Raw genomic sequence first — 24494 nt, 5'->3', positions numbered from 1 at the left:
TTTCTTTCTTTCTTTCTTTCTTTCTTTCTTTCTTTCTTTCTTTCTTTCTTTCTTTCTTTCAGTAAGTACAATTAACATATAGTGTTTTATTAGTTTTGGTGTACAGTAAAATGTTTCAAGAATTCTATACATTCATTACTCAGTGCTCATAATGATAAGTGTACTCTTAAACCCCTTTATCTATTTCAGCCACCTCCCTACCCAGCTGCCCTCTGGCAACCAGCAGTTTGTTCTCTGTATTTAAGAGTGTTTTGGTCTCTTTTTTTCTTTGTTCGTTTGTTTTGTTTCTTAAATTCCACATATAAGTGAAATCATAGTGTATTTGTCTTTCTCTGACTGACTTATTTTATATAGCATTATACCATCTAGGTCCATGTTTAACATCACTAATTATCAGGAAAATGCAAATCAAAAGTACAGTGAGATATCACCTCACACCCTGTCAGAATGTCTAAAATGAAAAACACAAGAAACAAGTGTTGGCCTGGATGTGGAGAAAGAGGAACCCTCTTTCACTGTTGGTAGGAATGCAAGTTGGTGCAGCCATTGTGGCAAACAGAATGAGGGCTCCTTAAAAAATTAAAAATAGAATTACTATATGATCTAGTAATTCCACTACTGGGTAAAATGAAAATGAAAATTCTAATTTGAAAATATACATGCACCTCTTTGTTTATTGCAGCATCATTTACAATAGTCAAGATATGGAAGCAACCCAAGTGTCCATCCATAGATGAATGTATAAAAAAATATGGTGTGTGTATATATATATACACACACACACATATATATACACACATATATATGGTGCAATATTACTCAGGCATAAAAAAGAATGAAATCTTGCCATTTACAACAACATGGATGGACCTAGGGGGTATAATGCTGTGTTTTAAAAGGCTTACTCAAGCACTTTTATTTCTATAACAATATTTTAAAAAGATACTAGCTTAGCATTTATTGTAATTATAATTTTATAATTTAATTTATTATAATTTTATAATTATATATTATAAATAAATTTATAATGCTGAAACTATATAAAAAGTAGGATATCCAGAGTCTGACACTTACTGTCACTTCTACTTCTGCTCCTGTATACTAACCACCACTCTTTCTTGCATGGACAAAGTGATTATTTAAAAATAAGTTAGAGGGGTGCCTGGGTGGCGCAGTAGGTTAAGTGTCCAACTCTTGATCTCAGGTCTTGATCTCAGGGTCATGAGTACAAGCCCTGTGTCGGGCTCCATGCTGGCATGCTGGGTGTCGAGCCTGCTTAAAAAATATAAAAATAAAAATAAATTAGAATATATTACTCCTATGCTCAGTAGTTTCTTACCTGATTAAGAACAAGATCTAAAACTCTTACTATGGCCTATAAAACCTTACAATATCTTCCCTTTCATTCTTTCTGATGTAGTCTTTCCACTGTACTCCTCTGTTCATTGTTTTAGCCACCATTGGTTTTACCATTTCTTGAACACATAAGGTGCTTTTCTACCTCAGTACTTTTGTGCTTGCAGTCTTCTCTCTGTAATACTATTTCCCCAGAAAGCTTGTTTTTTTTTTTTTTTTCTTTTTTCAGAGAGGTCTCCCTGACTGAAGTAGCACCTCCTCCCCCATGAGTATCACATAATCCTTCTTTATTTTTCTTCTTAGGCTTATTACTGTCTCACGTATTATCTATTTCTTTTTATGTTGGTCTGTCTCATTCTACTAGAATAATAGCTTCTCAGAACAGGGACTTTGTTTTGTGAACTGTGTGATAAGTACTTTTCTAGGTTCAGTAAATACATTGCTAAAGAAATGAACTGCTATGTATTGTTATAAGGGATTTCTGTAATTGAGTAGTAAGGAATTATAGCTCTTGATTATTTGATCCCTTAAATGAAAAAAAAATTGCTTGTCTATAAATGGATGCTTTCTTGGCTTAAATTAAAAGGTATGTTAGAAATGGAAAATAAATGCATTTTTATATGGTGAATTAATAGTATAGTGTTTAATTATTTGTTAACCTCAGATCTTTTATTATCCCAGTTTTACATAGGAGGAAATTGAGGCTTAGGGAATTGGTGAATGGCAGGGTCTGAGTTCAACTTAGCATTTGGACTATGATCTTAACCAAGATGAGTTTTCATTTTTTTTTAAAGATTTATTTATATATTTATTTATTTGGAGAGAGAGAGAGAGAGAGAGCACACACAAGCAGCCCAGAGGGTCAGAGGAAGGGGGAGAAACAGACTCCCCTCTGAGCAGGGGGTCTGATGTGGGGCTCGACCTGAGACGAAGGCAGATGTGCTTAACCCACTGAGCCACCTAGGCATCCCTAGATGAGTTTTCGTTTTGAACAGTTTTCTTTTTTTAGGACCAAATCTTTTTGTCTTTATTTATTATTACAATATGTTTTTTTCTTTAAAAATTTTCCGGGCACCTGGGTGGCTCAGTTGGTTAAGCGACTGCCTTCGGCGTGGGTCATGATCCCAGGGTCCTGGGATTGAGTCCCATATCGGGCTTCCCTTGCTCTGTGGGGAGCCTGCTTCTCCCTCTCCCACTGCCTGCCACTCTCCCTGCTTGTGCTCTCTGTCTGTCAAATAAATAAATAAAACCTTAAAAAAAAAAAAAAATAAAACTTTTCAATTAATATTGAATAGGTACAAAAGAATATTTATAAAATATATGCAAAGTATAAAGAACTGTGATATAATGAAAACTGCATTTCCATCATTTAGAATAAGAATCTTTTTATTATAAAGTGAAAATTCAGAAAACCACAAAAAACAATTATTTTGCCTAATGAATTATTATAAAGTATAACCTTGAAACCACTCTCCAAGTCAAGAGATAAGGCTTTGCCAATTCATCCTCGAAGTCCCTTCTGTGTGTCCATTCCAATCACAATGCTTTTCCCACCTTAAATAACCATTACAGTAGCACACCATTATCTTGACTTTTATGGTAATTGCTTGTATATTTTTATAATTTTATCTTCCAAATGTTCATCCCTAGGCACTATAGTCATGCCTATTAAAAAAATTAATGTCTCTTGAGTTTTTTTATAGGTTCCCCCTCCATTCCTTTTTTCCCTCATAATTTATCTTTTTTTTTTAATGTTATGTTAGTCACCATACAGTACATCATTAGTTTTTGATGTAGTGATCCACAGTTCACTCTTTTCGTATAACACGCAGTGCTCCATGCAGTGCGTGCCCTCCTTAATACCCATCACTGGGCTAACCCATCCCCCCACCTCCCTCCCCTCTAAAATCCTTAGTTTGTTTCTCAGAGTCCATAGTCTCTCGTTCATCTCTCCCTCCGATTCCCCCACTTCATTTTTCCCTTCCTTCTCCTAATGTCCTCCATGCTATTATTTATGTTCCACAAATAAGTGAAACCATATGATAATTGACTTTCTCTGCTTGACTTATTTCACTTAGCATAATCTCCTCCAGTCCCATCCATGTTGATGTAAAAGTTGGGTATTCATCCTTTCTGATGGTTGAGTAATATTCCATTGATGTATGGACCACATTTTCTTTATCCATTCAGCTGTTGAAGGGCATCTCGGCTCTTTCCACAGTTTGGCTGTTGCGGACATTGCTGCTATGAACATCGGGGTGCATATGGCCCTTCTTTTCACTACATCTGTGTCTTTGGGGCAAATACCCAGCAGTACAATTGCGGGGTCATAGGGTAGCTCTATTTTTAATTTTCTGAGGCACTTCCACACTGTCTTCCAAAGTGGCTGTACCAACTTGCATTCCCACCAACAGTGTAAGAGGGTTCCCCTTTCTCCACAACCTCTCCAGCATTTGTTTTTTCTTGCCTTGTCAGTTTTGGCCTTCTAACTGGTGTAAGGTGGTATCTCAGTGTGGTTTTGATTTGAATTTCCCTGATGGCTAATGATGCTGAATATTTTTTCATGTCTCTGTTAGCCATTTGTAAGTCTTCTTTGGAGAAGTGTCTGTTCATGTCTTCTGCCCATTTTTTGACTTGATTATTTGTTTTTTGGGTGTTGAGTTTAAGAAGTTCTTTATAGATCTTGGAAATCAGCACTTTGTCGAGAGTGTCATTTGCAGATATCTTCTTCCGTTTTGTGGTTTGCCACTTTGTTTTGTTGACTGTTTTCTTTGCTGTGCAGAAGCTTTTTATCTTGATGAAGTCCCAAAAGTTCATTTTTGCTTCTGTTTCACTAGCCTTTGGAGATGTATCTTGAAAGAAGTTGCTGTGGCCGATGTCGAAGAGGTTACTGCCTATGTTCTCCTCCAGGATTTTGATGGATTCCTGTCTCACATTGAGGTCTTTCATCCATTTTGAGTTTATCTTTGTGTATGGTGTTAGAGAATCGTCGAGTTTCATTCTTCCGTCTATAGCTGTCCAATTTTCCCAGCACCATTTATTGAAGAGGCTGTCTTTTTTCCATTGCGTATTTCTTTCTGCTTTGTCGAAGATTATTTGACCATAGAGTTGAGGGTCCATATCTGGGCTCTCTGTTCTGTTTCATTGGTCTATATGTCTGTTTTTGTGCCAGTACCATGCTGTCTTGGTGATCACAGCTTTGTAATATAGCTTGAAATCGGGCAATGTGATGCCGCCAGCTTTGTTTTTCTTTTTCAACCTTTCCTTGGCAATTCAGGGTCTTTTCTGAATCCATACAAATTTTAGGATTGTTTGTTCCAGCACTTTGAAAAATGTCATTGGAATTTTGATCGGGATGGCATTGAAGGTATAGATTGCTCTGGGTAGCATAGACATTTTAACAATGTTTATTCCGATCCATGAGCATGGAAGGTTTTTCCATCTTTTTGTGTCTTCTTCAATTTCTTTTATGAGTGTTCTGTAGTTCGTAGAGTGTAGATCCTTTACCTCTTTGGTTAGGTTTATTCCGAGGTATCTTATGATTTTTGGTGCTATTGTAAATGGAATCGATTCTCTAATTTCTTTTTCTGTAGATGCATTGTTAGTGTATAAGAAAGCAGCTGATTTCTGTGCATTGATTTTGTATCCTGTCATATTACTGAATTGATGCATGAGTTCTAGTAATTAGGGGGTAGAGTCTTTTGGGTTTTCCATATAAAGTATCATGTCATCTGTGAAAAGAGAGAGTTTGACTTCTTCTTTGCCAATTTGAATAGCTTTTATTTCTTTTTGTTGTCTGATTGCTGTTGCTGGGACTTCTAATATTATGTTGAACAATAGTGGTGAGAGTGGGCATCCTTGACGTGTTCCTGATCTTAAGGGAAAGGCTCTCATCTTTTCCCCATTGAAGATGGTATTCGCTGTGGGTTTTTCATAGATGGATTTTAAGAACTTGAGGAATGTTCCTTCTTTTTTTTTTTTTTAAAGATTTTATTTATTTATTTGACAGAGAGAGACACAGCGAGAGAGGGAATACAAGCAGGGGAAGTGGGAGAGGGAGAAGCAGGCTTCCCGCTGAGCAGGGAGCCCGATGCGGGGCTCGATCCCAGGACCTGGAATCATGACCTGAGCCGAAGGCAGATGCTTAACGACTGAGCCACCCAGGCGCCCCGAGGAATGTTCCTTCTGTCCCTATACTCTGAAGAGTTTTAATCAGGAAAGGATGCTGTATTTTGTCAAATGCTTTTTCTGCATCAATTGAGAGGACCATATGGTTCTCCTCTCTCCTCTTATTAATGTGTTCTATCACATTGATTGATTTGCGAATGTTGAACCATCCTTGCATCCCAGGGATAAATCCCACTTGGTCGTGGTGGATGATCCTTTTAATGTATTGTTGGATCCTATTAGCTAGGATTTTGTTGAGGATTTTGGAATCCATATTCATCAGGGATATCAGTCGGAAATTCTCCTTATTTTTTACTTTAAAGATTTTATTTATTTATTTGACAGAGAGAGACACAGCGAGAAAGGGAACACAAACAGGGGAAGTAGGGGAGGGAGAAGCAGGCTTCCCACTGAGCAGGGAGCCCAATGCGGGACTTGATCCCAGGACCCCGGGATCATGAACTGAGCTGAAGGCAGACACTTAACAACTGAGCCACCCAGGTGCCCCTGAAATTCTCCTTTTTGATGGGGTCTTTGCCTGGTTTGGGGATCAAGGTAATGCTGGCCTCATAGAATGAGTCTGGAAGCTTTCCTTCTGTTTCAGTTTTTTGAAACAGCTTCAGTAGAATAGGTATTATTTCTTCTTTGAATGTTTGGTAGAATTCCCCAGGGAATCCGTCAGACCCTGGACTCTTGTTTTTTGGGAGGTTTTTAATCACTGCTTCAATCTCGTTACTGGTTATTGGCCTATTCAAGTTGTCAATTTCTTCCTGTTTCAGTCTTGGGAGTTTCCAGGTTTCCAGGAAGGCATCCATTTCATCCAGGTTGGTCAGCATATTGGCATATAGTTGATAATAATTTCTAATAATTGTTTCTATTTCCTTGGTGTTAGTTGTGATCTCTCCCCTTTCATTCATAATTTTATTAATTTGGGTCCTTTCTCTTTTCTTTTGGATAAGTCTGGCCAGTGGCTTATCAATCTTATTAATTCTTTCAAAGAATCAGCTTCTGGTTTCGTTGATCTGATCTACTGTGTGTCTGGTTTCTAATTCATTAATCTCTGCTCTGATCTTAATTATTTCTCTTCTAATGCATGGCTTAGGCATCGTTTGTTGCTTTTTCTCTAGTTCTTTAAGGTGTAGAGTTAGATGGTGAATTCAGGATTTTTCTATTTTTTTGAGTGAGGCTTGGATGGCTATGTATTTCCCCCTTAGGACTGCCTTTGCAGTATCCCATAGGTTTTGGACCAATGTATTTTCATTCTCATTGGTTTCCATGAATTGTTTTAAGTTCTTCTTTGATTTCCTGGTTGACCCAAACGTTCTTGAGCAGAGTGGTCTTTAGCTTCCAAGTGTTTGAATTTCTTCCAAATTTTTTCTTGTGATTAAGTTCCAGTTTTAAAGCATTATGGTCTGAGAATATGCAGGGAATAATCTCAGTCTTCTGGTATCGGTTGAGACCTGATTTATGACCCAGTATGTGGTCTATTCTGGAGAAGGTTCCATGTGCGCTCGAGAAGAATGAGTATTCTGTTATTCTAGGGTGGAATGTTCTGTATATATCTATGAGGTCCATCTGGTCCAGTGTGTCATTCAAAGCTCTTGTTTCTTTGTTGATTGTCTCCTTAGATGATCTGTCTATTGCTGAGAGTGGAGTATTGAGGTCTCCTACAATTAACATATTATTATCAATATGACCCTTTATTTTGGTTAACAGTTGGCTTATGTAGATGGCTGCTCCCATGTTGGGGGTGTAGATATTTACAATTGTTAGATCTTCTTGTTGGATAGACCCTCTGAGAATGATACAGTGTCCTTCTGTGTCTCTAACTACAGTCTTTAGTTTAAAATCTAATTTGTCTGGTGTAAGAATTGCTACCCCAGCTTTCTTTTGAGGTCCGTAGGCATGGAAGATGGATCTCCATCCCTTCACTTTCAGTCTGGATGTATCTTTAGGTTCAAAATGAATCTCTTGTAGACAGCATATAGTGGGGTCCTGTCTTTTTATACACTCTGCAACCCTGTGCCATTTTATGGGAGCATTTAGGCCATTGACGTTGAGAGTGATTATTGAAAGATATGACTTAATTGTCATCATGTTGCCTGTAAAGACCTTGTTTTTATAGATTTTCCCTGTAAATTTATTTTCTGTATCTCTCTTAGGGTCTTTCTCCATTTATAGGACCCCCCCTTAATATTTCTTGCAGGGTCGGCTTAGTGGTCACATATTCTTTCAGTTTCTGCCCGTCTTGAGAAGCTCTGCATCTCTCCATCCATTCTAAATGACAGCCTTGCTGGATAAAATATTCTTGGCTGCATGTTCTTCTCATTTAGTACCCTGAATATGTCTTGCCAGCCCTTTCTGGCTTGCCAGGTCTTTCTGGTTAGGTCTGACGTTATTCTGATGTTCCTCCCTCTGTACGTAAGGAATCTCTTCCCCTTAACTGCCCTTCGGATGGCTTCCTTGGTTCTAAGACTTGAGAGTTTTACTGTTACATGCTGGGGTGTTTGCCTGTTTTCCTTGATCTTGGGAGGGGTCCTCTCTGCCTCTAGGACACAAATGTTTGTTTCATTCCACAGATTAGGGAAGTTCTCAGCTACGATTTGCTCAAATATATCTTCTAGTCCTCTCTTTCTCTCTCTTTCTCCACCACCTCAGGGATTCCAATAATCCTGAAATTGGAATTTTTCATGTTGTCACTTATTTCTCTGATTCTCTTTTCATGTATTCTGAGTTGTTTTTCCCTGGCCTCCTCTTTTCCCTTTTTCTCTATTATTTGGTCTTCTAGGTCACTAATTCGTTCTGCCTCGCTCACCCAAGCTTTAGATTATCTAGATTAGACTGGATCTCATTGATAGCATTTTTAAGTTCCTCCTGCTAGTAGTCATTCTGTTGAGGGATGGTTGAGGGAATGTATAGAGTCCAAATTATTGACCACAACCCAAGCAAGATGCACCTGTTTTCCAGGGACCTTAGGGTTGCTGGCCTCTTGTTTTCCCAGTTTGTCTTCTGGGGGAGGGACCTGCCGCTGTTACTCAGGCAACCCTGTTTGGGCAGAGTTGCCCTGCCCCCTGTGGTGGGGGATGGGCTCAGTGAAAACTGGTTTGGGGGGGCTTTTATTCTCTGGTGGCTTTCCCTGGCAGCTTTCCACGTCTCTTAGAGAGTCAGAGCAGAAGAGACTGTTTCCCACCCTCTGCCTCAGAGCAGAGAGATTGCGGTCTGTTCTTCAGTGAGCTCTCCAGGCCACACTATGTCCGTTTCTGTCTGTGCAGCCATAAACTGCAGTCCTCGGTTGTGTGCGCCTCCACAGCGCTCCCAGTCCTCACCTCCAGGTCGGGGCACATCTCTGCCCTTTGTGCTTCTAAAACCGCCAGCTACCCCCAGTTTGCATGCGCCACCCAGCACTCTGGGTTTCCCTACAGGGGCTGCCTTAAAGTCCTTTTCCCATCGGTACCGGTCTGCGAATCTGTGCCCCCTCCCTAGTGCAGGAGGCTGTCGCTCACCGGCGGTGTAGGATCCCTACCACCGGGCTCCCTCCCGCTGCCATTTATCCTTTGATATCTGCCTGCGGAATCACAGCTCCCCGCTTCGTACCTTGAAACCAACCACCTGCGATATTCTGTTTGTGGAGATCCAGATCTATCTTACATCTCAGGCTGATTTTGTGGGTGTTCAGAATGGTCTGAATTCTGAATTCCAGGGACCGGTTGGAATAGGGTCCCCTACTCCTCTGCCATCTTTTCCCTGTGGTCCTATCTCTTGAAGAACCAGAGCCATTTGACATGTAGAGTTTCTCATAGTCTGGAATGTGCTGATTGCATACTCATGGTGCAGATCATTATATTTCTGTATTTTCTGAGTTTCCTGAAAATTGGTAGTTTGTTTCAGAATACAAATCAGATTCAGGTTAGATCCCTTTGGCAAGACCATAAGAGGCCCCAAATATCTGATTTGCTTTCTTTTTTGTTGACATTAGCACTCTTACACTTAATGACTGAATTAATTGACATTAGCACTCTTACACTTAATGACTGAATTAATTAACTAGGAATTGCAAAATGGTAATAGTCTAATTCTATCTTTTCTTATGTATTAGATGGAATAGTATAAATAAATACTACCCCCTAGTCATCTATTATCTGGTGACCCAGTTGTAGGAACATATAGGAACAGCAGGATAAATCCTTGATTCTTTATCTTTATGTACCAGTTTTCATGATAGTTAATTGGTCCTCTGTCATCATCCAAAGGTGACCAATTTTTTTTTTAATTTTTGAGTAATAATGAACTTACAGATTTAAGCATATTTTATAGGTTTCAGTATATTGCAGTTGTCATTATTGAAGCTCAAATTGTTTTACCTTTGGTGGGAGTTTCTTCAGATTGGTTCTTCAGACTGATTAGCTCCTTGCTACTTAATATAAGATTCATCTTGTACTTTTCCTCTGGAATCACTCATTTCTGTAAGAAGCTCTGGTTTCTCTTAGTGAGAAATGGCATTTCAAGACCAAAATTTGAGCACTAGAGATGTTCATTATTACTGGATTGATACTGTTTCTACGCCTTTTCAGTGGACAGAGCTAGGAAAAATAAGGATGAAAATTACTCATGAGTTCATATTGATATTTCTAATTCAAATTCACAACCACAGAGCCTATGTATCTCCTTTCTTTCACACTAATAATTTTCTTTCTTGAGAGCACAAGACATAATAGAATTAGAATATTCCAACATTATTCATTTCTTTTATTCTCTGTTATACACACAATACACAATAGCTTTGGAGTAACAGTACTACCACTGATTACTGAGAACATTAATTTTTTTGCATATATACTTCTTGTTCTCTTCCCATTTTTAAAATAGATGTACTATTCTACATTGTCATAATTATAACTATTACATTTGACTACTTTTCCTTTCCTAATCCTCAGTCTTAGTTTTACAGCTAATAATATGTTTAATGCTTATCAGCAGTCCTTATGTCTGTGTCTCTTTAGTAATTTTGTTTGTTTGAAGCTTATGCTCTAGGAGATTCATCACTGAATTCCCATATGTTGATGTTTGTCTGTGTCTTTTGTACTTGAAAGTCAGTTTTACTGGGTATAAAATAATTGGATTACACTTTGTATCTTTGAGGATTTTAAAATGTTACTTCATTTCTTATGTCATAAAGCATTGCTGTGAAAAAGTCTGATGATCATTTAATTTTCACATTCTTCTAGATGCCCCCAATATTTTTTTTCCTGTTAAAGCCTAATAATTTAAATAAAATAAGTCTTGGTGTTGGTCCTTCTGGGTATTTTTAGGTAGGTGGTATGTTCTTTTTAGCAGGTACTTTTTTTTTTTTTAATTGAGACCAAATCATTTTAGTATTTGTACTCTTCAGGCACTTGTATGGTTGGTATATGGCTCTTTGTCTTTCTTCAGTGGACTTTTTAAATCTCTTTTTTTAAATTTAAAATATCTTCCCCTTCCCCCTTCTGTTTCTTCCAAGGTATTGTTATATTTATTTCTCTTTGTTTTCATTCTAGTTTGGTTTTCATTACTGAAGTGATTTCTTTTCCTTTAATTTTCTTTTTTCCTGAGAATTGTATCTTCAGTTCTCAGTTTTTTTAATTCTGATGTCTGTTGTTCTTTTATGTGTTATATCACTTTTCTTAATGTCTTTAGCTTATTTTGAAATAGTAGGTCGAAGTTTTGATCTGTTTGGTGGACACATTTTCCTGAGTGCTTTCATTGTCTGTAGGGATTTATTCTGCTTTTTTTTCTTATGATAAATTTGTGTGGGATTTGACCTTGATACTTTTCTGTTGGTCATTTTTATGTTGAATTAGGTTTCTTGAACTTTTAGGGTAATTCAGGAAAGATATTCTGACTTCATAGAGCTCCTGCTTCTGTTGTTTTTATAGTGTTCAAAAGATGAGGACCATACTGTTCTCAGATTTTCTGTGTCTCTTTCCCCTTAACCCAGTTTGGTCTGAACCCTCTGTACTGCTCAGTTTTGATTCTATACCAGTGTTTTCTTCACATGGGGCTTGTTCTGGGAGACAGCTTGGGTGGATCTGTTTTGAAAGTTCATGGGGACTAAATTGCTTCAACCCCTTAGGAGCTTTTTACTATGGACCCTTTGTCTCACCTGGTATTGGAGAATGTCAGAGTTTCTCCCAGTTTCAGCTGTTGTTATTGTTTCCAAATTGGCCTGTTGTGCTTTCTAGTGATTAGCCATTTGCTATTTTGGAGTTGTTTTGTTTTTAGGTCCATTAGTTGCCACCTTGTTGCCTTCTTCTTCCTTCCAAAAAGTATAGGTCTTGTGGGTATTGGTGAATTGTCTCTGCCCATTTGCCTTTTGGGGTTTGAAGGGATACCTTGTCAAATAATTTTATTTTAAGTGTGTTGTGGATGGGATTTTGGTTTTGCTTTCTAGTTGCCCTGTTTTTATGATGGGATTTGAAGAGATCAAAGTCTGTGCGGCCAGTGCTGCCACCATCTTCCCTAAACCCTTGCCTTTAGTTTCGATGTCCCTTGTATGCTACCACTCCGCCGCCTGCTTGATCTGATCTCCTTTCTTCCTTTCTCAGGGGTAACCATTATTCTTAATTTTGTGCTTATCCACTCCTTTACTTTTCTGTGTAGTTTTAGCATATGCTTATATCCCTAAACAATATAGTTTCTGAAGTATTTTATATGGCATCATGTGTATGTATTTTTCTGTGACTTGCTGTTTTTGGTCAGTCTGTGTTCTTGAGATTCAGTCTTATTGTGTATGGTTGTAATTTATTAATTTTCCCTTACAGCATACTAGAATTAATTGTCATAGTTTATTCATCCATTCTTCTGTTGACAGAGTTGTTTCTAGTTTTGTTCTGTTACAAACAGTGTTGCTAAGAACATTCTTGTATATACTTAAACTGGTGTACATGAGCAAGATTTTCTCTTGGTATTTGGTTAAGAGTAGATTTATTGAGTTACAGAGAAAGTGATTTTTAAACTATACTACATAATGGCCAAATCATTTCTCAAAGTGGTTAACTAATTTCCATTTCCATTGTATTACACCCAAACTAAAAACTGGACTTTACCAATAACTTACATATATTTCTTTTCCCCTGCCCCATTTCTCTGCACTTTTCCTACAGATAACTTCTTTACTGTTTGTGTTTATCTTACCTTTCGAAAAAAAGAAGGCATAATAATATATATGAATATCTACACAGTAAGTTTTTAGTTTTACTTGTTTTGGGCCCTATTTTAAAATGGAGTATTACACTGTATATAGATCTCTGGGATGTGTCTTTTTTAAATTTTATTTATTTGAGAGAGAGAATGAGCAGGGTGGGGGGTGCAGGGGCAGAGTTAGAGGGAGAAGCAGACTCCCCGCTGAGCAGGGAGTCCGATGCGGGGCTTGATCCCAGTACCCTGGGATCATGATCTGAGCCAAAGGCACTTAGCCTGCTGAGCTACCCAGGCACCCCTGGGACTTGTTTTTTTCACTCAACATTATATTAGTAAGAGTCACCTGTGTCTTTGCATATGGTTGTAGTACATTCCTTCTCATGCTCTATAATTTATTAATATCTATATTTTATTTATTGTGCTGATCATTATTATTGGTTACAAAACAATAATAATAGCAACCACTGGTATTCACTATGTCCTAGGCATTTTTTTGTGTTTTATATGTATTATCTCCCTTAAACCTTACAAGAACTGTGTGAGGTAGGTACTGTTTTATTCTCATTTAGCAGATGATGTAACTGAGCAAGATGGGTTAAGTAACTTGCCCAAGGTATCACAGATATCTAGTAGTTGGGGCCAGGATTCAAATCTAGACTATCTTTAGTCGGTTCTTATGCACTGTGTTGTTTTGGATTCTGGAAATATAGATAATATTTCTGTCCTCTCAGACCCTTAAATACAAAAAATGATACTTGTTTAAAGACCCAGTATATTTTACTGTTTTATTTTTAAGGTTTTAATGTTGAGAAAAAATTTGTAATCTTTGCTTTATTTGATTTTAATTTGAGAGATAAAATTATGTTTGGAATGTACTTCAAACTCTAGCAAGCTAAACTACGGGATTCTGTGAATGCACTTACTGAAAGGCCATTTTTATTTAGTACACTAGCTCATAGTGCTCACATGTGGATATTAGCACCATCTACTGGCAACGGGAAACAGTAGCTGGTGTGTATATAGTATTGTTTGGAGGACAGTGTTATACCTTCATAGTTTTTTTCTTTTTGAAAACTGTTCCTGGGGAAATTAATGTTTTGTAATTTTTCTATGTAGTGGGTTTTGTGCCCCAGTTTGGTTTCCTTAAACTTACAAGTATCAGCTATTAAATATTGCACATTTGCGTAATCGAGACTATTGCTTTGAGGAAAAATACCAGAAAGGGTATAGTTTTACAGGTCTGTCATCCTCCAGCAGTCTTTTTCAAAGCATACATAAAATACATAAACTTATTAATTTGTTAGAGTAATAAGAGCAAAGCTGTCATATTGGACCAATATGAACTGTATTTAATTTGTCATTCTGTTTTGGCTTAGTTAAGTAATACTGTCTTTTGTAGTCAGAGGAGTAGAATTAATAATAGAGTGAAAACAAGGGTTCTCTGACTAACCGTGGGAAGCTTCTCTCTGCTCAGCTCTTGGTATTAACCTAAATTCTACTTTCATCTTTCCTACTTAAACTGGTTTAGCTTTCATTTGTCAGTGGCTTGGTATCTTGTTTGTATCCTATTTTAGACTAACTTCTATTATTTTGAACTATTCTTTGCTATTTTTTTCTCTCTTTTAATTTATGTGACTTAAAAATGTATGAGAAATCATTTGCCTTCTCATTCTATTTTTTGGCTGATATATTCCATTTCTTCTTTTCCAATATGTTTTCTTTTTTTTTTTTTTTTTTAAGATTTTATTTATTTATTTGACAGAGAGAGACACAGCAAGAGAGGGAGCACAAGCAGGGGGAGTGGGAGAGGGAGAAGCAGGCCTCCTGCCAAGCAGGGAGCCCGACGCGGGGATCCATCCCAGGACCCCAGGATCATGACACGAGCCAAAGGCAGACAATTAACAACTGAGCCACCCAGCCGCCCCTCCAATATGTTTTCTTAAAGACACTTTACAAGTTAAAGTTGCCCTAGATGTGACGTTAGTAAGAGGTAAAATATAATCTTTATAAAAGGAGGGACATGGTGATTGCTTAATGAGTGTTGGTTGAGTGATTCATTAAGGGAATTTTAAAAAGCTAGCTTACATTATAGAGCAAGAATGGCTGTTTAGGGAACCATTGGTCTGATATGTTTACTTGTGAATCTACTGAGAACAATAAACAATTGTTTTTTTTTGCCCTGTGGCTATTTAACACTTGAAATGAGAGCTGCTTTCTGTTTAAAATGTTAGCTTAGGGGCACCTGGGTGGCTCAGTTGGTTAAGCGGCTGCCTTCGGCTCAGGTCATGATCCCAGGGTCCTGGGATCGAGTCCCGCATCAGGCTCCCTGCTCAGCAGAGAGCCTGCTTCTCTCTCTCTCTCTCTCTCTGCCTTCCTCTCTACCTACTTGTGCTCTCTATCTCTCTGTCAAATAAATAAATAAATAAAAATAAATTATTAAAATGTTAGCTTATTGTAGGTATACTTTAGCAATATCTGATTAAATAAAATAAAGACTTGTTTATTTAAAAATAGCAATAAACAGATTTTAGACCATATGCCATAATGTCACATAGTTGAATTTAGAAAGTCCAAGTTGCTGGGGCGCCTGGGTGGCTCAGTCGTTTAAGCATCTGTCTTCGGCTCAGGTCATGATCCCAGGGTCCTGGGATTGAGCCCCACATCAGGCTCCCTGCTCAGCGGGAAGCCTGCTTCTTTCTCTCCCACTCCCCCTGCTTGTGTTCCCTCTCTCGCTGTGTCTCTCTGTCAAATACATAAATAAAATCTTAAAAAATAAATAGTCCCGAGTTGCTAATAGTTTAGGTTTTTAACTAATGTTAAAGATAGTCTTGGCGTAGAGAATGAAAATGGGATCATAATACTGTATTCTTTTAGTTTTTGTTGTTTGAGTATTTTACTTTTTTAAGATTTTATTTATTTGACAGAGAAAGACACAGTGAGAGAGGGAACACAAGCAGGGGAAGTGGGAGAGGGAGAAGCAGGCTTCCCACGGAGCAGGGAGCCCAATGCAGGGCTCGAACCCAGGACCCTGGGATCATGACTCGAGCTGAAGGCAGATGCTTAATGACTGAGCCACCCAGGCGCCCCGAGTATTTTACTTTTGAGCACTTATTACTGCTAAAGGGAAACCTCATTCCCCTTTCTTAATCTGATCTGTGGTGGATACCGAAGTATTTTTATTATATTTAAAAATATTTTTAAAAATTGCTTATTTTAAGTGTAACTTTTCCCCCCAATCCTTAATCGACTTTCTTATTCTATATTTAAAGAGAGAGGTGTATAGAGGCTCTCAAAATATATGAACATGTAATACTTTTAAATGATATGAGTTGTTTTCAAAATGCTTTTTATTACTCTCAGATAATTTATTCCATTCTCTCAAACTCTTTAATTATCAGCTGATCCTTTGATTTGATATATTTGTCTCTTCATTAACTGCTAATAGTTATTTAATTCAGAGCTACTTTTCATCATGCTGAGTTTTAGGTGAGGGGATAACAAAATGAATGATTACTGCCATCTAAGGACTATTATAATTTATTATGAGCTTTACACTCTTTATATGTTATAGAGAAAAATATGTAAAGAGATCTGTTGAGGCATAAGAATTGATTGTTTTAGTTGTACAGAGCCATCAAAATTTAGTCTGAACTGAGAATATTAAAATGAAACTCCCAAAGTGAGATGTACCTGGTAGTATTTGAGTGGGACTTTGAAGAATAGGAAGGAATTGGTGAGTGGAGATGAAGAAAGGGTGCTTCAGCCTGAACAAACCATTGCAGCTTGCATTGGATCTCTGAAGTAGTATTTTAACAAATTTCATATTGCATGAATACTTTTGGGAATTCTGACTTGATGAATCATGAATTGCAGTTCTTTTGGAAGACCATATAATACTTCTTTCATGTGGTGTATTCTATATCACTACATTAGAAAGAAGATTATGTTCTGTTTAAGCATGAAATTGTCTGCCAGAGTATTTTAGAAATGGGAGGAAAAAAAAAAACTAGTGTGTTTTCCAGTTAATGCTATTGGTAAACTGTTTGAACAGGTGCTTAGAAAAAATAAAGCTTCAAAAAATAATTTACCCGAGGAGGAGTGAGTTATTCTTAAACTAGTATCACAATTTAATTAGAGAACAATTTTCATATTCTTTTACCTGTATGTAAAAATATTTTTCCTCAACACAAATCCGTCTCCTTGAGAGTTGTGATCTTTTTTTGTATAGGTCCTAGTTTCTGTGCTGCACAAAAGGGCACAGGTAAAGATGTTAATAGGGTTGAAGCCCTTCTCAGCTACTGAGGACTCTTCTCTAATTCCTTTTCCCAGAGGACAAACACACTCCAGTTAGAGAAGTCCCTATCCTAGAAGTGATTATACATTTGCCTTATTTAGTTAGTGGATTCAGCACTTACCTTCTAGAAGAGTATAGGCACAAATTAGGAACTCAGTAAACACTTTCCTCATATATAGAGTATTCAGAAGTCCAAACAAGATGAAATTCCCCTTTGATCATGTCTTTTGGGCAGGTTATTATATATGCCTCCTGTGATTTAGAAAAATTGACTACCCAATCTCTGGTCTTCTTGAAGTCAAATTCTTGGTTTATATGGATAATTCAGTTTGTTGTGCTTTGCCAAATTGTTTTTGCCAATATGCTGGGTTTTTATTTCTTTTTATTGCTGTTCTTGTGATTTAATTGTTTAAAAATCTAAGCTAACTCAACTAAATTGAGTGTATATTAAATATTCATTAAATAATTTATATTAACACACATTATACTTAATATATTTAACATTTTATAAAATATTAAGATATTTTTATTATAAATATACTTTATATGTTAAAATATTTAAATTTTAATTTCAGGTATATTGTATTTTTTTGCCCATGTGACCTAGTTTCCCAGGGCTATTCTTTCCTACCTGTTCAACTCTTGGCAGCGGGAATGAAAGAAGTGACCAGAACTTGGAAAATAGTAGGTGGAGTCACACATGCTAATAGCTATTACAAAAATGGCTGGATAGTCATGATAGCTATTGGATGGGCTCGAGGTAATATTAACGTTATGTGTTTGTAAATATTCTGTTATTGATATACAACTGCTACTGAATGATTGTCTAGTTACATTAATGGGGATCGCATACTTCGGTAACAGTATTTTTGGAAGAAGGAAGTCTTCTCTTGGCTAGTAAAGTTAATTCATAACTAGCACTTTCACTAGTACTCGTCATCAGCCATTGTTTTGAGCCTGACTACCTTAGAGTATAAAATCTTCTGATTGATTTGATTAGTAGCTCAGAACCAGAGGGGTTCATGGTTAATTAAGGTACAGTGCCACCATAAATAAAACAAGTTAACTTAAGAAATTATATAAAAAGATTATATTAAAAATTGCTCTTTTTTTTGTTTTTTTTCACCCTAGATAACTAGAAGTAGTAAATATGATTGATTATGGGTTCATCTTTACTCTATATCACTTACCTTTATTGTTGAATTTTTTTGTATGTAGAAATTGAACAAATTTCTCTAATCTCTTGTTGTATTGTACTGCATCTAAAACTAGTATCAGGGAATGAAATGATAAAACAGAAATTTTTATTTTTCAGGCCTGAAATAAGCCTTTAGGAACATCTCTGTGCTTGAGGCTCCTTAACCATAATTATGGTACCATAGACAGTTGGCAACACTGATGAAAAGGGAGGAATTACAATTGTCTCAGTACCATAAATGTACAAGAAAACTTTTTTTCTTCCTCCTCAAAGTTATATTTTGGGGATCTTCTTGGGTTGTTTCAAATATTTTCTCCATAAAATTTGGCTAAATATTCTTGTTTCATTTTATTTTAGGGGCAGGTGGTACTGTTATCACGAATTTTGAGCAGTTGGTAAAAGGAGGTTGGAAACCAGAAGCTGATGAATGGCTGAAGATGTCCTAGTGAGTTGGTGTAAACTATACTGAGACCAGCTTTTTATTCTTAGATCTTACCAGATTTCTAAATATGGATGCAATGGAGCTGAAAAAATAGTCATGATAATGGGACAAGAATCAGGAGAGTTACTCTTTCAAAAAGTCTGTTCTCTCAAATGTAGTTTTTAATATATGATTCTTTTCTCTGTGGGTTCCTCCCCTTAGAAAATAAACCAAACCAAAGCTCCTGGATTGTTAAAGAATTGTGGGAAGAGTGTTTATTTATGGAGAGAAAACTACATAGGAACACACTTCCCTGGATGTAAGTGAATCAGTTGCAGGTTCTTGGCATTTTCATTAATGACTACAACATTACTCAGATTTCAGATTCACATAGTAGTAAAATGTTAAGCTTATGGGAACAAATCAGTCCGTTATAATGCCTTGTTGCTTTAAAAATGAGAGTTGAGCTTAATTACACATAAAAATAAGAGAAGATTAGAGGAAATAAACCACTCTATGATTGTAGGGTGCAGACTACCTTTTGCATCCATTTAAGAGAATCTGATCATTAAATGTTATCTAAAGACACTTACTCATTCTTAAATAAGTTCACAGATGTATCCCTGATGCTCCTGAGAATGAAATAGAGAGATGTAGTTACTATTTCCACAGTTCAAGAAGGAAAAGACTTAAGGAATAGTGGCCATAGTAAGCAAGCTGAGGAAAGACTCCATGTGAAAATAAGCTCATTAGAATAGATTAAAAATGAAGTTGAGAAGCAGTCTATATGATGAAGTGTATGTTTGTGTGAAGCAACAAATTCTAGGATATTTAACTTGGAAAGTACCCCTTAAAGTGTGAATGAGGTAGTTTAGGAATAGAACAAACTAGGTTTTGATTGATAAGTTATAAATAAGGCATTAATGAGATTCAAGGGAAATTTTTCTCATTTTGAGCATATGCCTTGAAATGTCTTTCATAAAACATTTCTTGGGCTGTTATAACCAAATCAAATTGTTTCTCCTTTGTTCAAAACCTTGGAATGACTCCCAGATGGTCTGTAAACCCTCCAAGATCTGCCTTACTTCCACACCCTATTTGCTTTGACTTCATTTCTTACTATTCTCTCTTTTGCTTGTATCCTTGAACAAATCTACCAAGTAGTAGACACTCAATAAATATTAAATGAATGAAAGTTGGTCAGATGAGATTGATCACTGGTTCATTATGATATTTTGTGTATGTGTGTATATACAGAAATTTTCATTTATTTATTACCAAATACTTTTGCATAGTAGAGAAAGCCTATATGGTCTTAGAAAATACATATATTGTCATAAACACAATGTTGGTAGAACTATGAATGTTAGAGGTGCCGGTGAGGTCTCAGAAGAAAATGAGGAGCATGATACTGGCAATTGGAGATGTGATATAGTTATATAGTGGGAGAAAACTTGAGTTGTGTGCTACAGTTACATGGAAAGCATAATTTGTGAGCAGTGAACTTGGGTATTAGCTGAGGAGATTTTAAAGCAGTGTTAAAGGTCTGGACTTGTTTCTCCTTGCTGCTTTTAGTAAAGTGAGAGAGGAAAAGTTGAATTGAGGGAATAACTGCTGGACAAAGAAACCAAGATGATGATTTGGAAAATTCTCAGCCTATCCAGATTGCAAAAGATGATTAAATTAGGAGATACATTTTTAGGAAACTCTGTTGTGGAGACTTTCTAAGTCTTACTCTAAAGGTAAGGATTAAAGGTAAAGGGTGCGGCTGGAAAACTTTTGCTAGTGTTAAAGAAATAAGGTGTGTGACTCATGGATCCATTCAGCCATCACAGCACAAGCCAGGAATAGACATGAGATTATCCAGAAAAGATATGTGGAGGACCATCTTAACTAATGTCATGGATCCCTGTGTCATATGCTGGAGACCCACAAGGTTTTTGAAAATGTTCTATCAGTAGAAACACTGCCAGCTTGCACTAAAAGGGACAGAGAGAAGGTGAAATAAAAGGAGGCTGTCAGACTCCCAGAAATCTATAGGCAGGAAACAGGCTGATAAAACTGCTCAGCTGCAAACATGTGTTACCCTTCAAAGAAAAGGAAAAATGGATTTTGGTCTGAAGCCATGGGCCTAGAGGTCTGAGGCCAGGCCCACAGGTTGGAGTCCAGGTGCAAAGGCCAGAGCCATGAGTGCAGAAGCTGGAGCTGTGGACTCAGAGGATGGAGCCTAATGTCACAGAGGATTATTCCCAAGCCTTGAAACCTTGAAACCTAATGGAATTTGCCCTGCTGGATTTAGAAATCGCATAGGACCAGTGACCTCTTTCTTCTTTTCCTTTTGTTTTCTCCCTTTTGGAATGAAGTGTCTCTATTACCATATACCTATTCTACTATTGTATTTTGGATGCAGATAAGCTCATTTTCTAATTTCATAGGAAACTAATGTAAGAATATTTTCTAAATGCATCCTGATCTTCCAAACCAGTCTCATTGACTAAATCTCAGCCCTTCAATTCCCTGTCCCATTTTATTGTCTGCAGAATCCTTGCTTTTCAGATTCAGTGCCTCTGAATTTATGCTCGAAGGAAATGCAATCCCTCAGAGCATATGCTAAGAAGAATCCATAATGAGGTACTGTGGTACAGAACCCAAACTGTTAGAAACCAAGAATAGCAAAATGAGGTTAAGATAAACCTAATTCCTGGGGCGCCTGTGTGGCTCAGTTGGTTAAGCGACTGCCTTCGGCTCAGGTCATGATCCCGGGGTCCTGGGATCGGGTCCTGTGTTGGGCTCCCTACTTGGCGGGAAGCCTGCTTCTCCCTCTCCCACTCCCCCAGCTTGTGTTCCCTCTCTCGCTGTCTCTCTCTCTGTCAAATAAATAAATAAAATCTTAAGGAAAAAAAAAAGATAAACCTAATTCCTTTTTCTTTTGATCTCATCCTTTAAAAATGTCAATTTGGTGTACATTTTATAATACAGTTGTATGTATATGTAACTTATAAATTAATTGATAAACACATATTAGTGTCTTAAAACACTTTTTCCTTTTTGGGTACCAATAAAGATTCACAGTTAAAAAGTTTTAGAGACCATTGTTCCAAAACATGAGTGCTACCCAGTCAGCTGTTATGCAAGGTCTAAACCCCTGGTGCCCAAACCTAATCCTGTTTTGAACTCAGTCCTCAGCTTATAATAAATAAATAGGTAATTTTTCATGAAATGAAATTTGTCATATTTTGCAGTGTGGCATTCTAAGAGTTTATCATTTATCTTTCTGCAGTTGTAAGCACAAAGCTAGATAATGATCTGTTACTAAGATATACTTTAAATATGTGGCAAATATATAATATGAAAGTAATGCTTTTTGTAGATTACCATCTTACTGTAGATGTTAAAATTTCAGACTTAATTTGTTAAGATACTAGCAAACACTAATATTCTGTGTTGGGCTTAGCAAAGTAATGTGTTGGATCCGGCTCCTACTGTTACATGGGAGCTGATTGTGCGCATCTGTCTCTTCTCTGTTCTTCATAGCACCCTGAAATTTACTGTGATGGGAGTATTTACACCATGGAAATGGGAAAATACTATAAATCAGGGCTTTCTTTTCCTTTTCCCACCTGACTGAAGGAGCTTGTTTTGTCCTATAATGACTAATCTTTTTCCAAGTCATACTGTGGAACATGGGACTTTCAAATCTTTGTGAAAAAGTATTATATGGTCAGATGTGTTTCAGAAATACTGTATATAGAAATGAACTTTATCAGAGAGTCACAATATATGTATGAACATTCTAAGATCTCTGGTATTTTATCAGAGTGAAATTACACTTTATATAACTTAGCACTTCTAAAACTTTGTAAGTATGTTTACATTAACTTATTTTTGTCTATTAATAACTCATTAAATTAATATTTTCCAGAGTATTCTTTGAGAAATTAGAGATGGATCATGTTTATTACTTACTGACTTAAAATGTGTTTTATTTTCAGCCCTGCCAAGGTAACCCTACTGGGGTCAGTTATCTTCACTTTCCAGCACATGAAGCATCTGGCAGTATCAAGGCATAACCTTATGTTCCTTTATACCATGTTTCTTGTGGCCACAAAGGTAAGAATTCAAAGTAGCTGTAAATCAGTATTATAAATTCTGTATGATCAGAATTCTGCATACTTGGCAGGTAACAGGAACATTTATTTTTTATTCTTATTACAGTCTAAAAAAGTAAATTTTGGGATTGTTTATTCAGCACATCCATGACTTTCTGAAACAGAGCTCTTGTTTGATTCCTCATTTGACTTATTTCGAGGCTATCAGGAAAGATTTACAGATAGTCTAATAGTATATCGGATGCCAGAGAGTAGTGGAAATAGCTATAGCTGATCAGAGACTGCAGACAGCGTTGTCTCATTTGTAAAATTAGGTACTTGTGGTAGGTGTTCTCTGAGGTTCCTTTAAGCTTTAACATTACAAAATTTTTCTAGTAGGTCATACTTGTGCTTAGTCTCTTGTATTATAATTGCCTTGTTGGAAGCTTTATTGTATCTTGAAGATAGGAGATAGTGTGGTGTAAGATCACAGGTTTTGTCGACAGGCAGTCTTAAGTGCAAATCCTAGCTTTGCTATTTAATTCCTGAGTAGGCAAGTCACTTAATGTCTCTGAATCCTGATTTCCTCGTCTTCATTGTGTGATTGTTGGAAGGATTTGGGGATGGTGCATATCCTTCTATCACTGTGACACATCTTACGAATTTTATTTGGACCACGAGGCTAATTCTGATTATTGTTATTCTTTTTTTTTTTTTTAAAGATTTTATTTATTTATTTGAGAGAGAGAGAATGAGAGAGAGCACGAGAGGGAAGAGGGTCAGAGGGAGAAGCAGACTCCCTGCTGAGCAGGGAGCCTGATGCGGGACTCGATCCCGGGACTCCAGGATCATGACCTGAGCCGAAGGCAGTCACTTAACCAACTGAGCCACCCAGGTGCCCTGATTATTGTTGTTATTAACCATTATTAGATATTGTTCCCTATTCAAAAGTAGACAGTTGGTTTTAAAATAAGATTATTATTTAAGTGTAGAGGAATTGTATAGCTAATTCTGTCTTAGCCTAGGTATTTTTGGTTAAAAACTTACCTATGGGGGCGCCTGGGTGGCTCAGTCGTTAAGCATCTGCCTTCAGCTGGGGTCATGATCCCGGGGTCCTGAGATCAAGCCCCATATCGGGCTCCATGCTCCGCAGGAAGCCTGCTTCTCCCTCTCTCACTCCCACTGCTTGTGTTCCCTCTCTCACTGTGTCTGTCTCTGTCAAATAAATAAATAAAATCTTTAAAAAAAAAAAAACTTACCTATGAAATTCTTAAAAGGAAAACCATATATATTATATAAATTTATATCTTAGAAAGAGCCAAGTTGCTATAGGGATCATTTACTTTTGTTTCAGTAGTCTCTGCAGTGGAGCTGATCTGTGGCTGTAATTCAAGTACTTCAGGTATCTGAGGCAGTCTCTTCATATGTGTCCTTACCTTCCAGTCCTCACGTTTTGAGCTGTATATATTTTTTTGTAACAGCTTATTGAGATATATGTTACATACCATACAATTCATCCGTTTAAGTGTACATTTCAGTGTTTTGTTTTGTTTTTGTGTAGTCACAGAATTGTGTGGCTGTCACCATAATCAATATTAAAACATTTTCAGTACTCCAGAAAAAATTATCATGCCCATTAGCAGTCTTCACATTTTTCCTCAGGCCCTCCAACTGTAGGCAACCACTGTTCTATTCTCTAGTGTTTTTGTCTCTATAAATTTGCCTATTCTGACATTTCATGTAATTGGTATCATAAATATGTGGCCTTATGACTAGTTTCTTTATTTAGTGTAA

The 24494-nt window shown here is 37.0% G+C and overlaps 1 protein-coding gene across 1 annotated transcript in view; it reads left to right on the top strand.

The window, feature by feature from the left end:
- Positions 1–24494, top strand: part of TMEM38B (transmembrane protein 38B) — a 55657-nt gene that overhangs the window by 14673 nt on the left and 16490 nt on the right. The window contains exons 3-5 of the mRNA XM_035016147.1: positions 17569–17753; positions 18549–18636; positions 22605–22722. Coding sequence (XP_034872038.1) covers positions 17569–17753; positions 18549–18636; positions 22605–22722 — 391 coding nt within the window. The remainder of the gene's footprint in view (positions 1–17568; positions 17754–18548; positions 18637–22604; positions 22723–24494) is intronic.

This window comes from Mirounga leonina, unplaced genomic scaffold (genome assembly GCF_011800145.1).
Source record: "Mirounga leonina isolate KUSES-001 unplaced genomic scaffold, KU_Mleo_1.0 Mir_170, whole genome shotgun sequence".
Classification (NCBI taxonomy): domain Eukaryota; kingdom Metazoa; phylum Chordata; class Mammalia; order Carnivora; family Phocidae; genus Mirounga; species Mirounga leonina.
The sequence above is the reverse complement of the archived record's forward strand: the minus strand, read 5'-3'. Positions and strand labels throughout refer to the sequence as shown.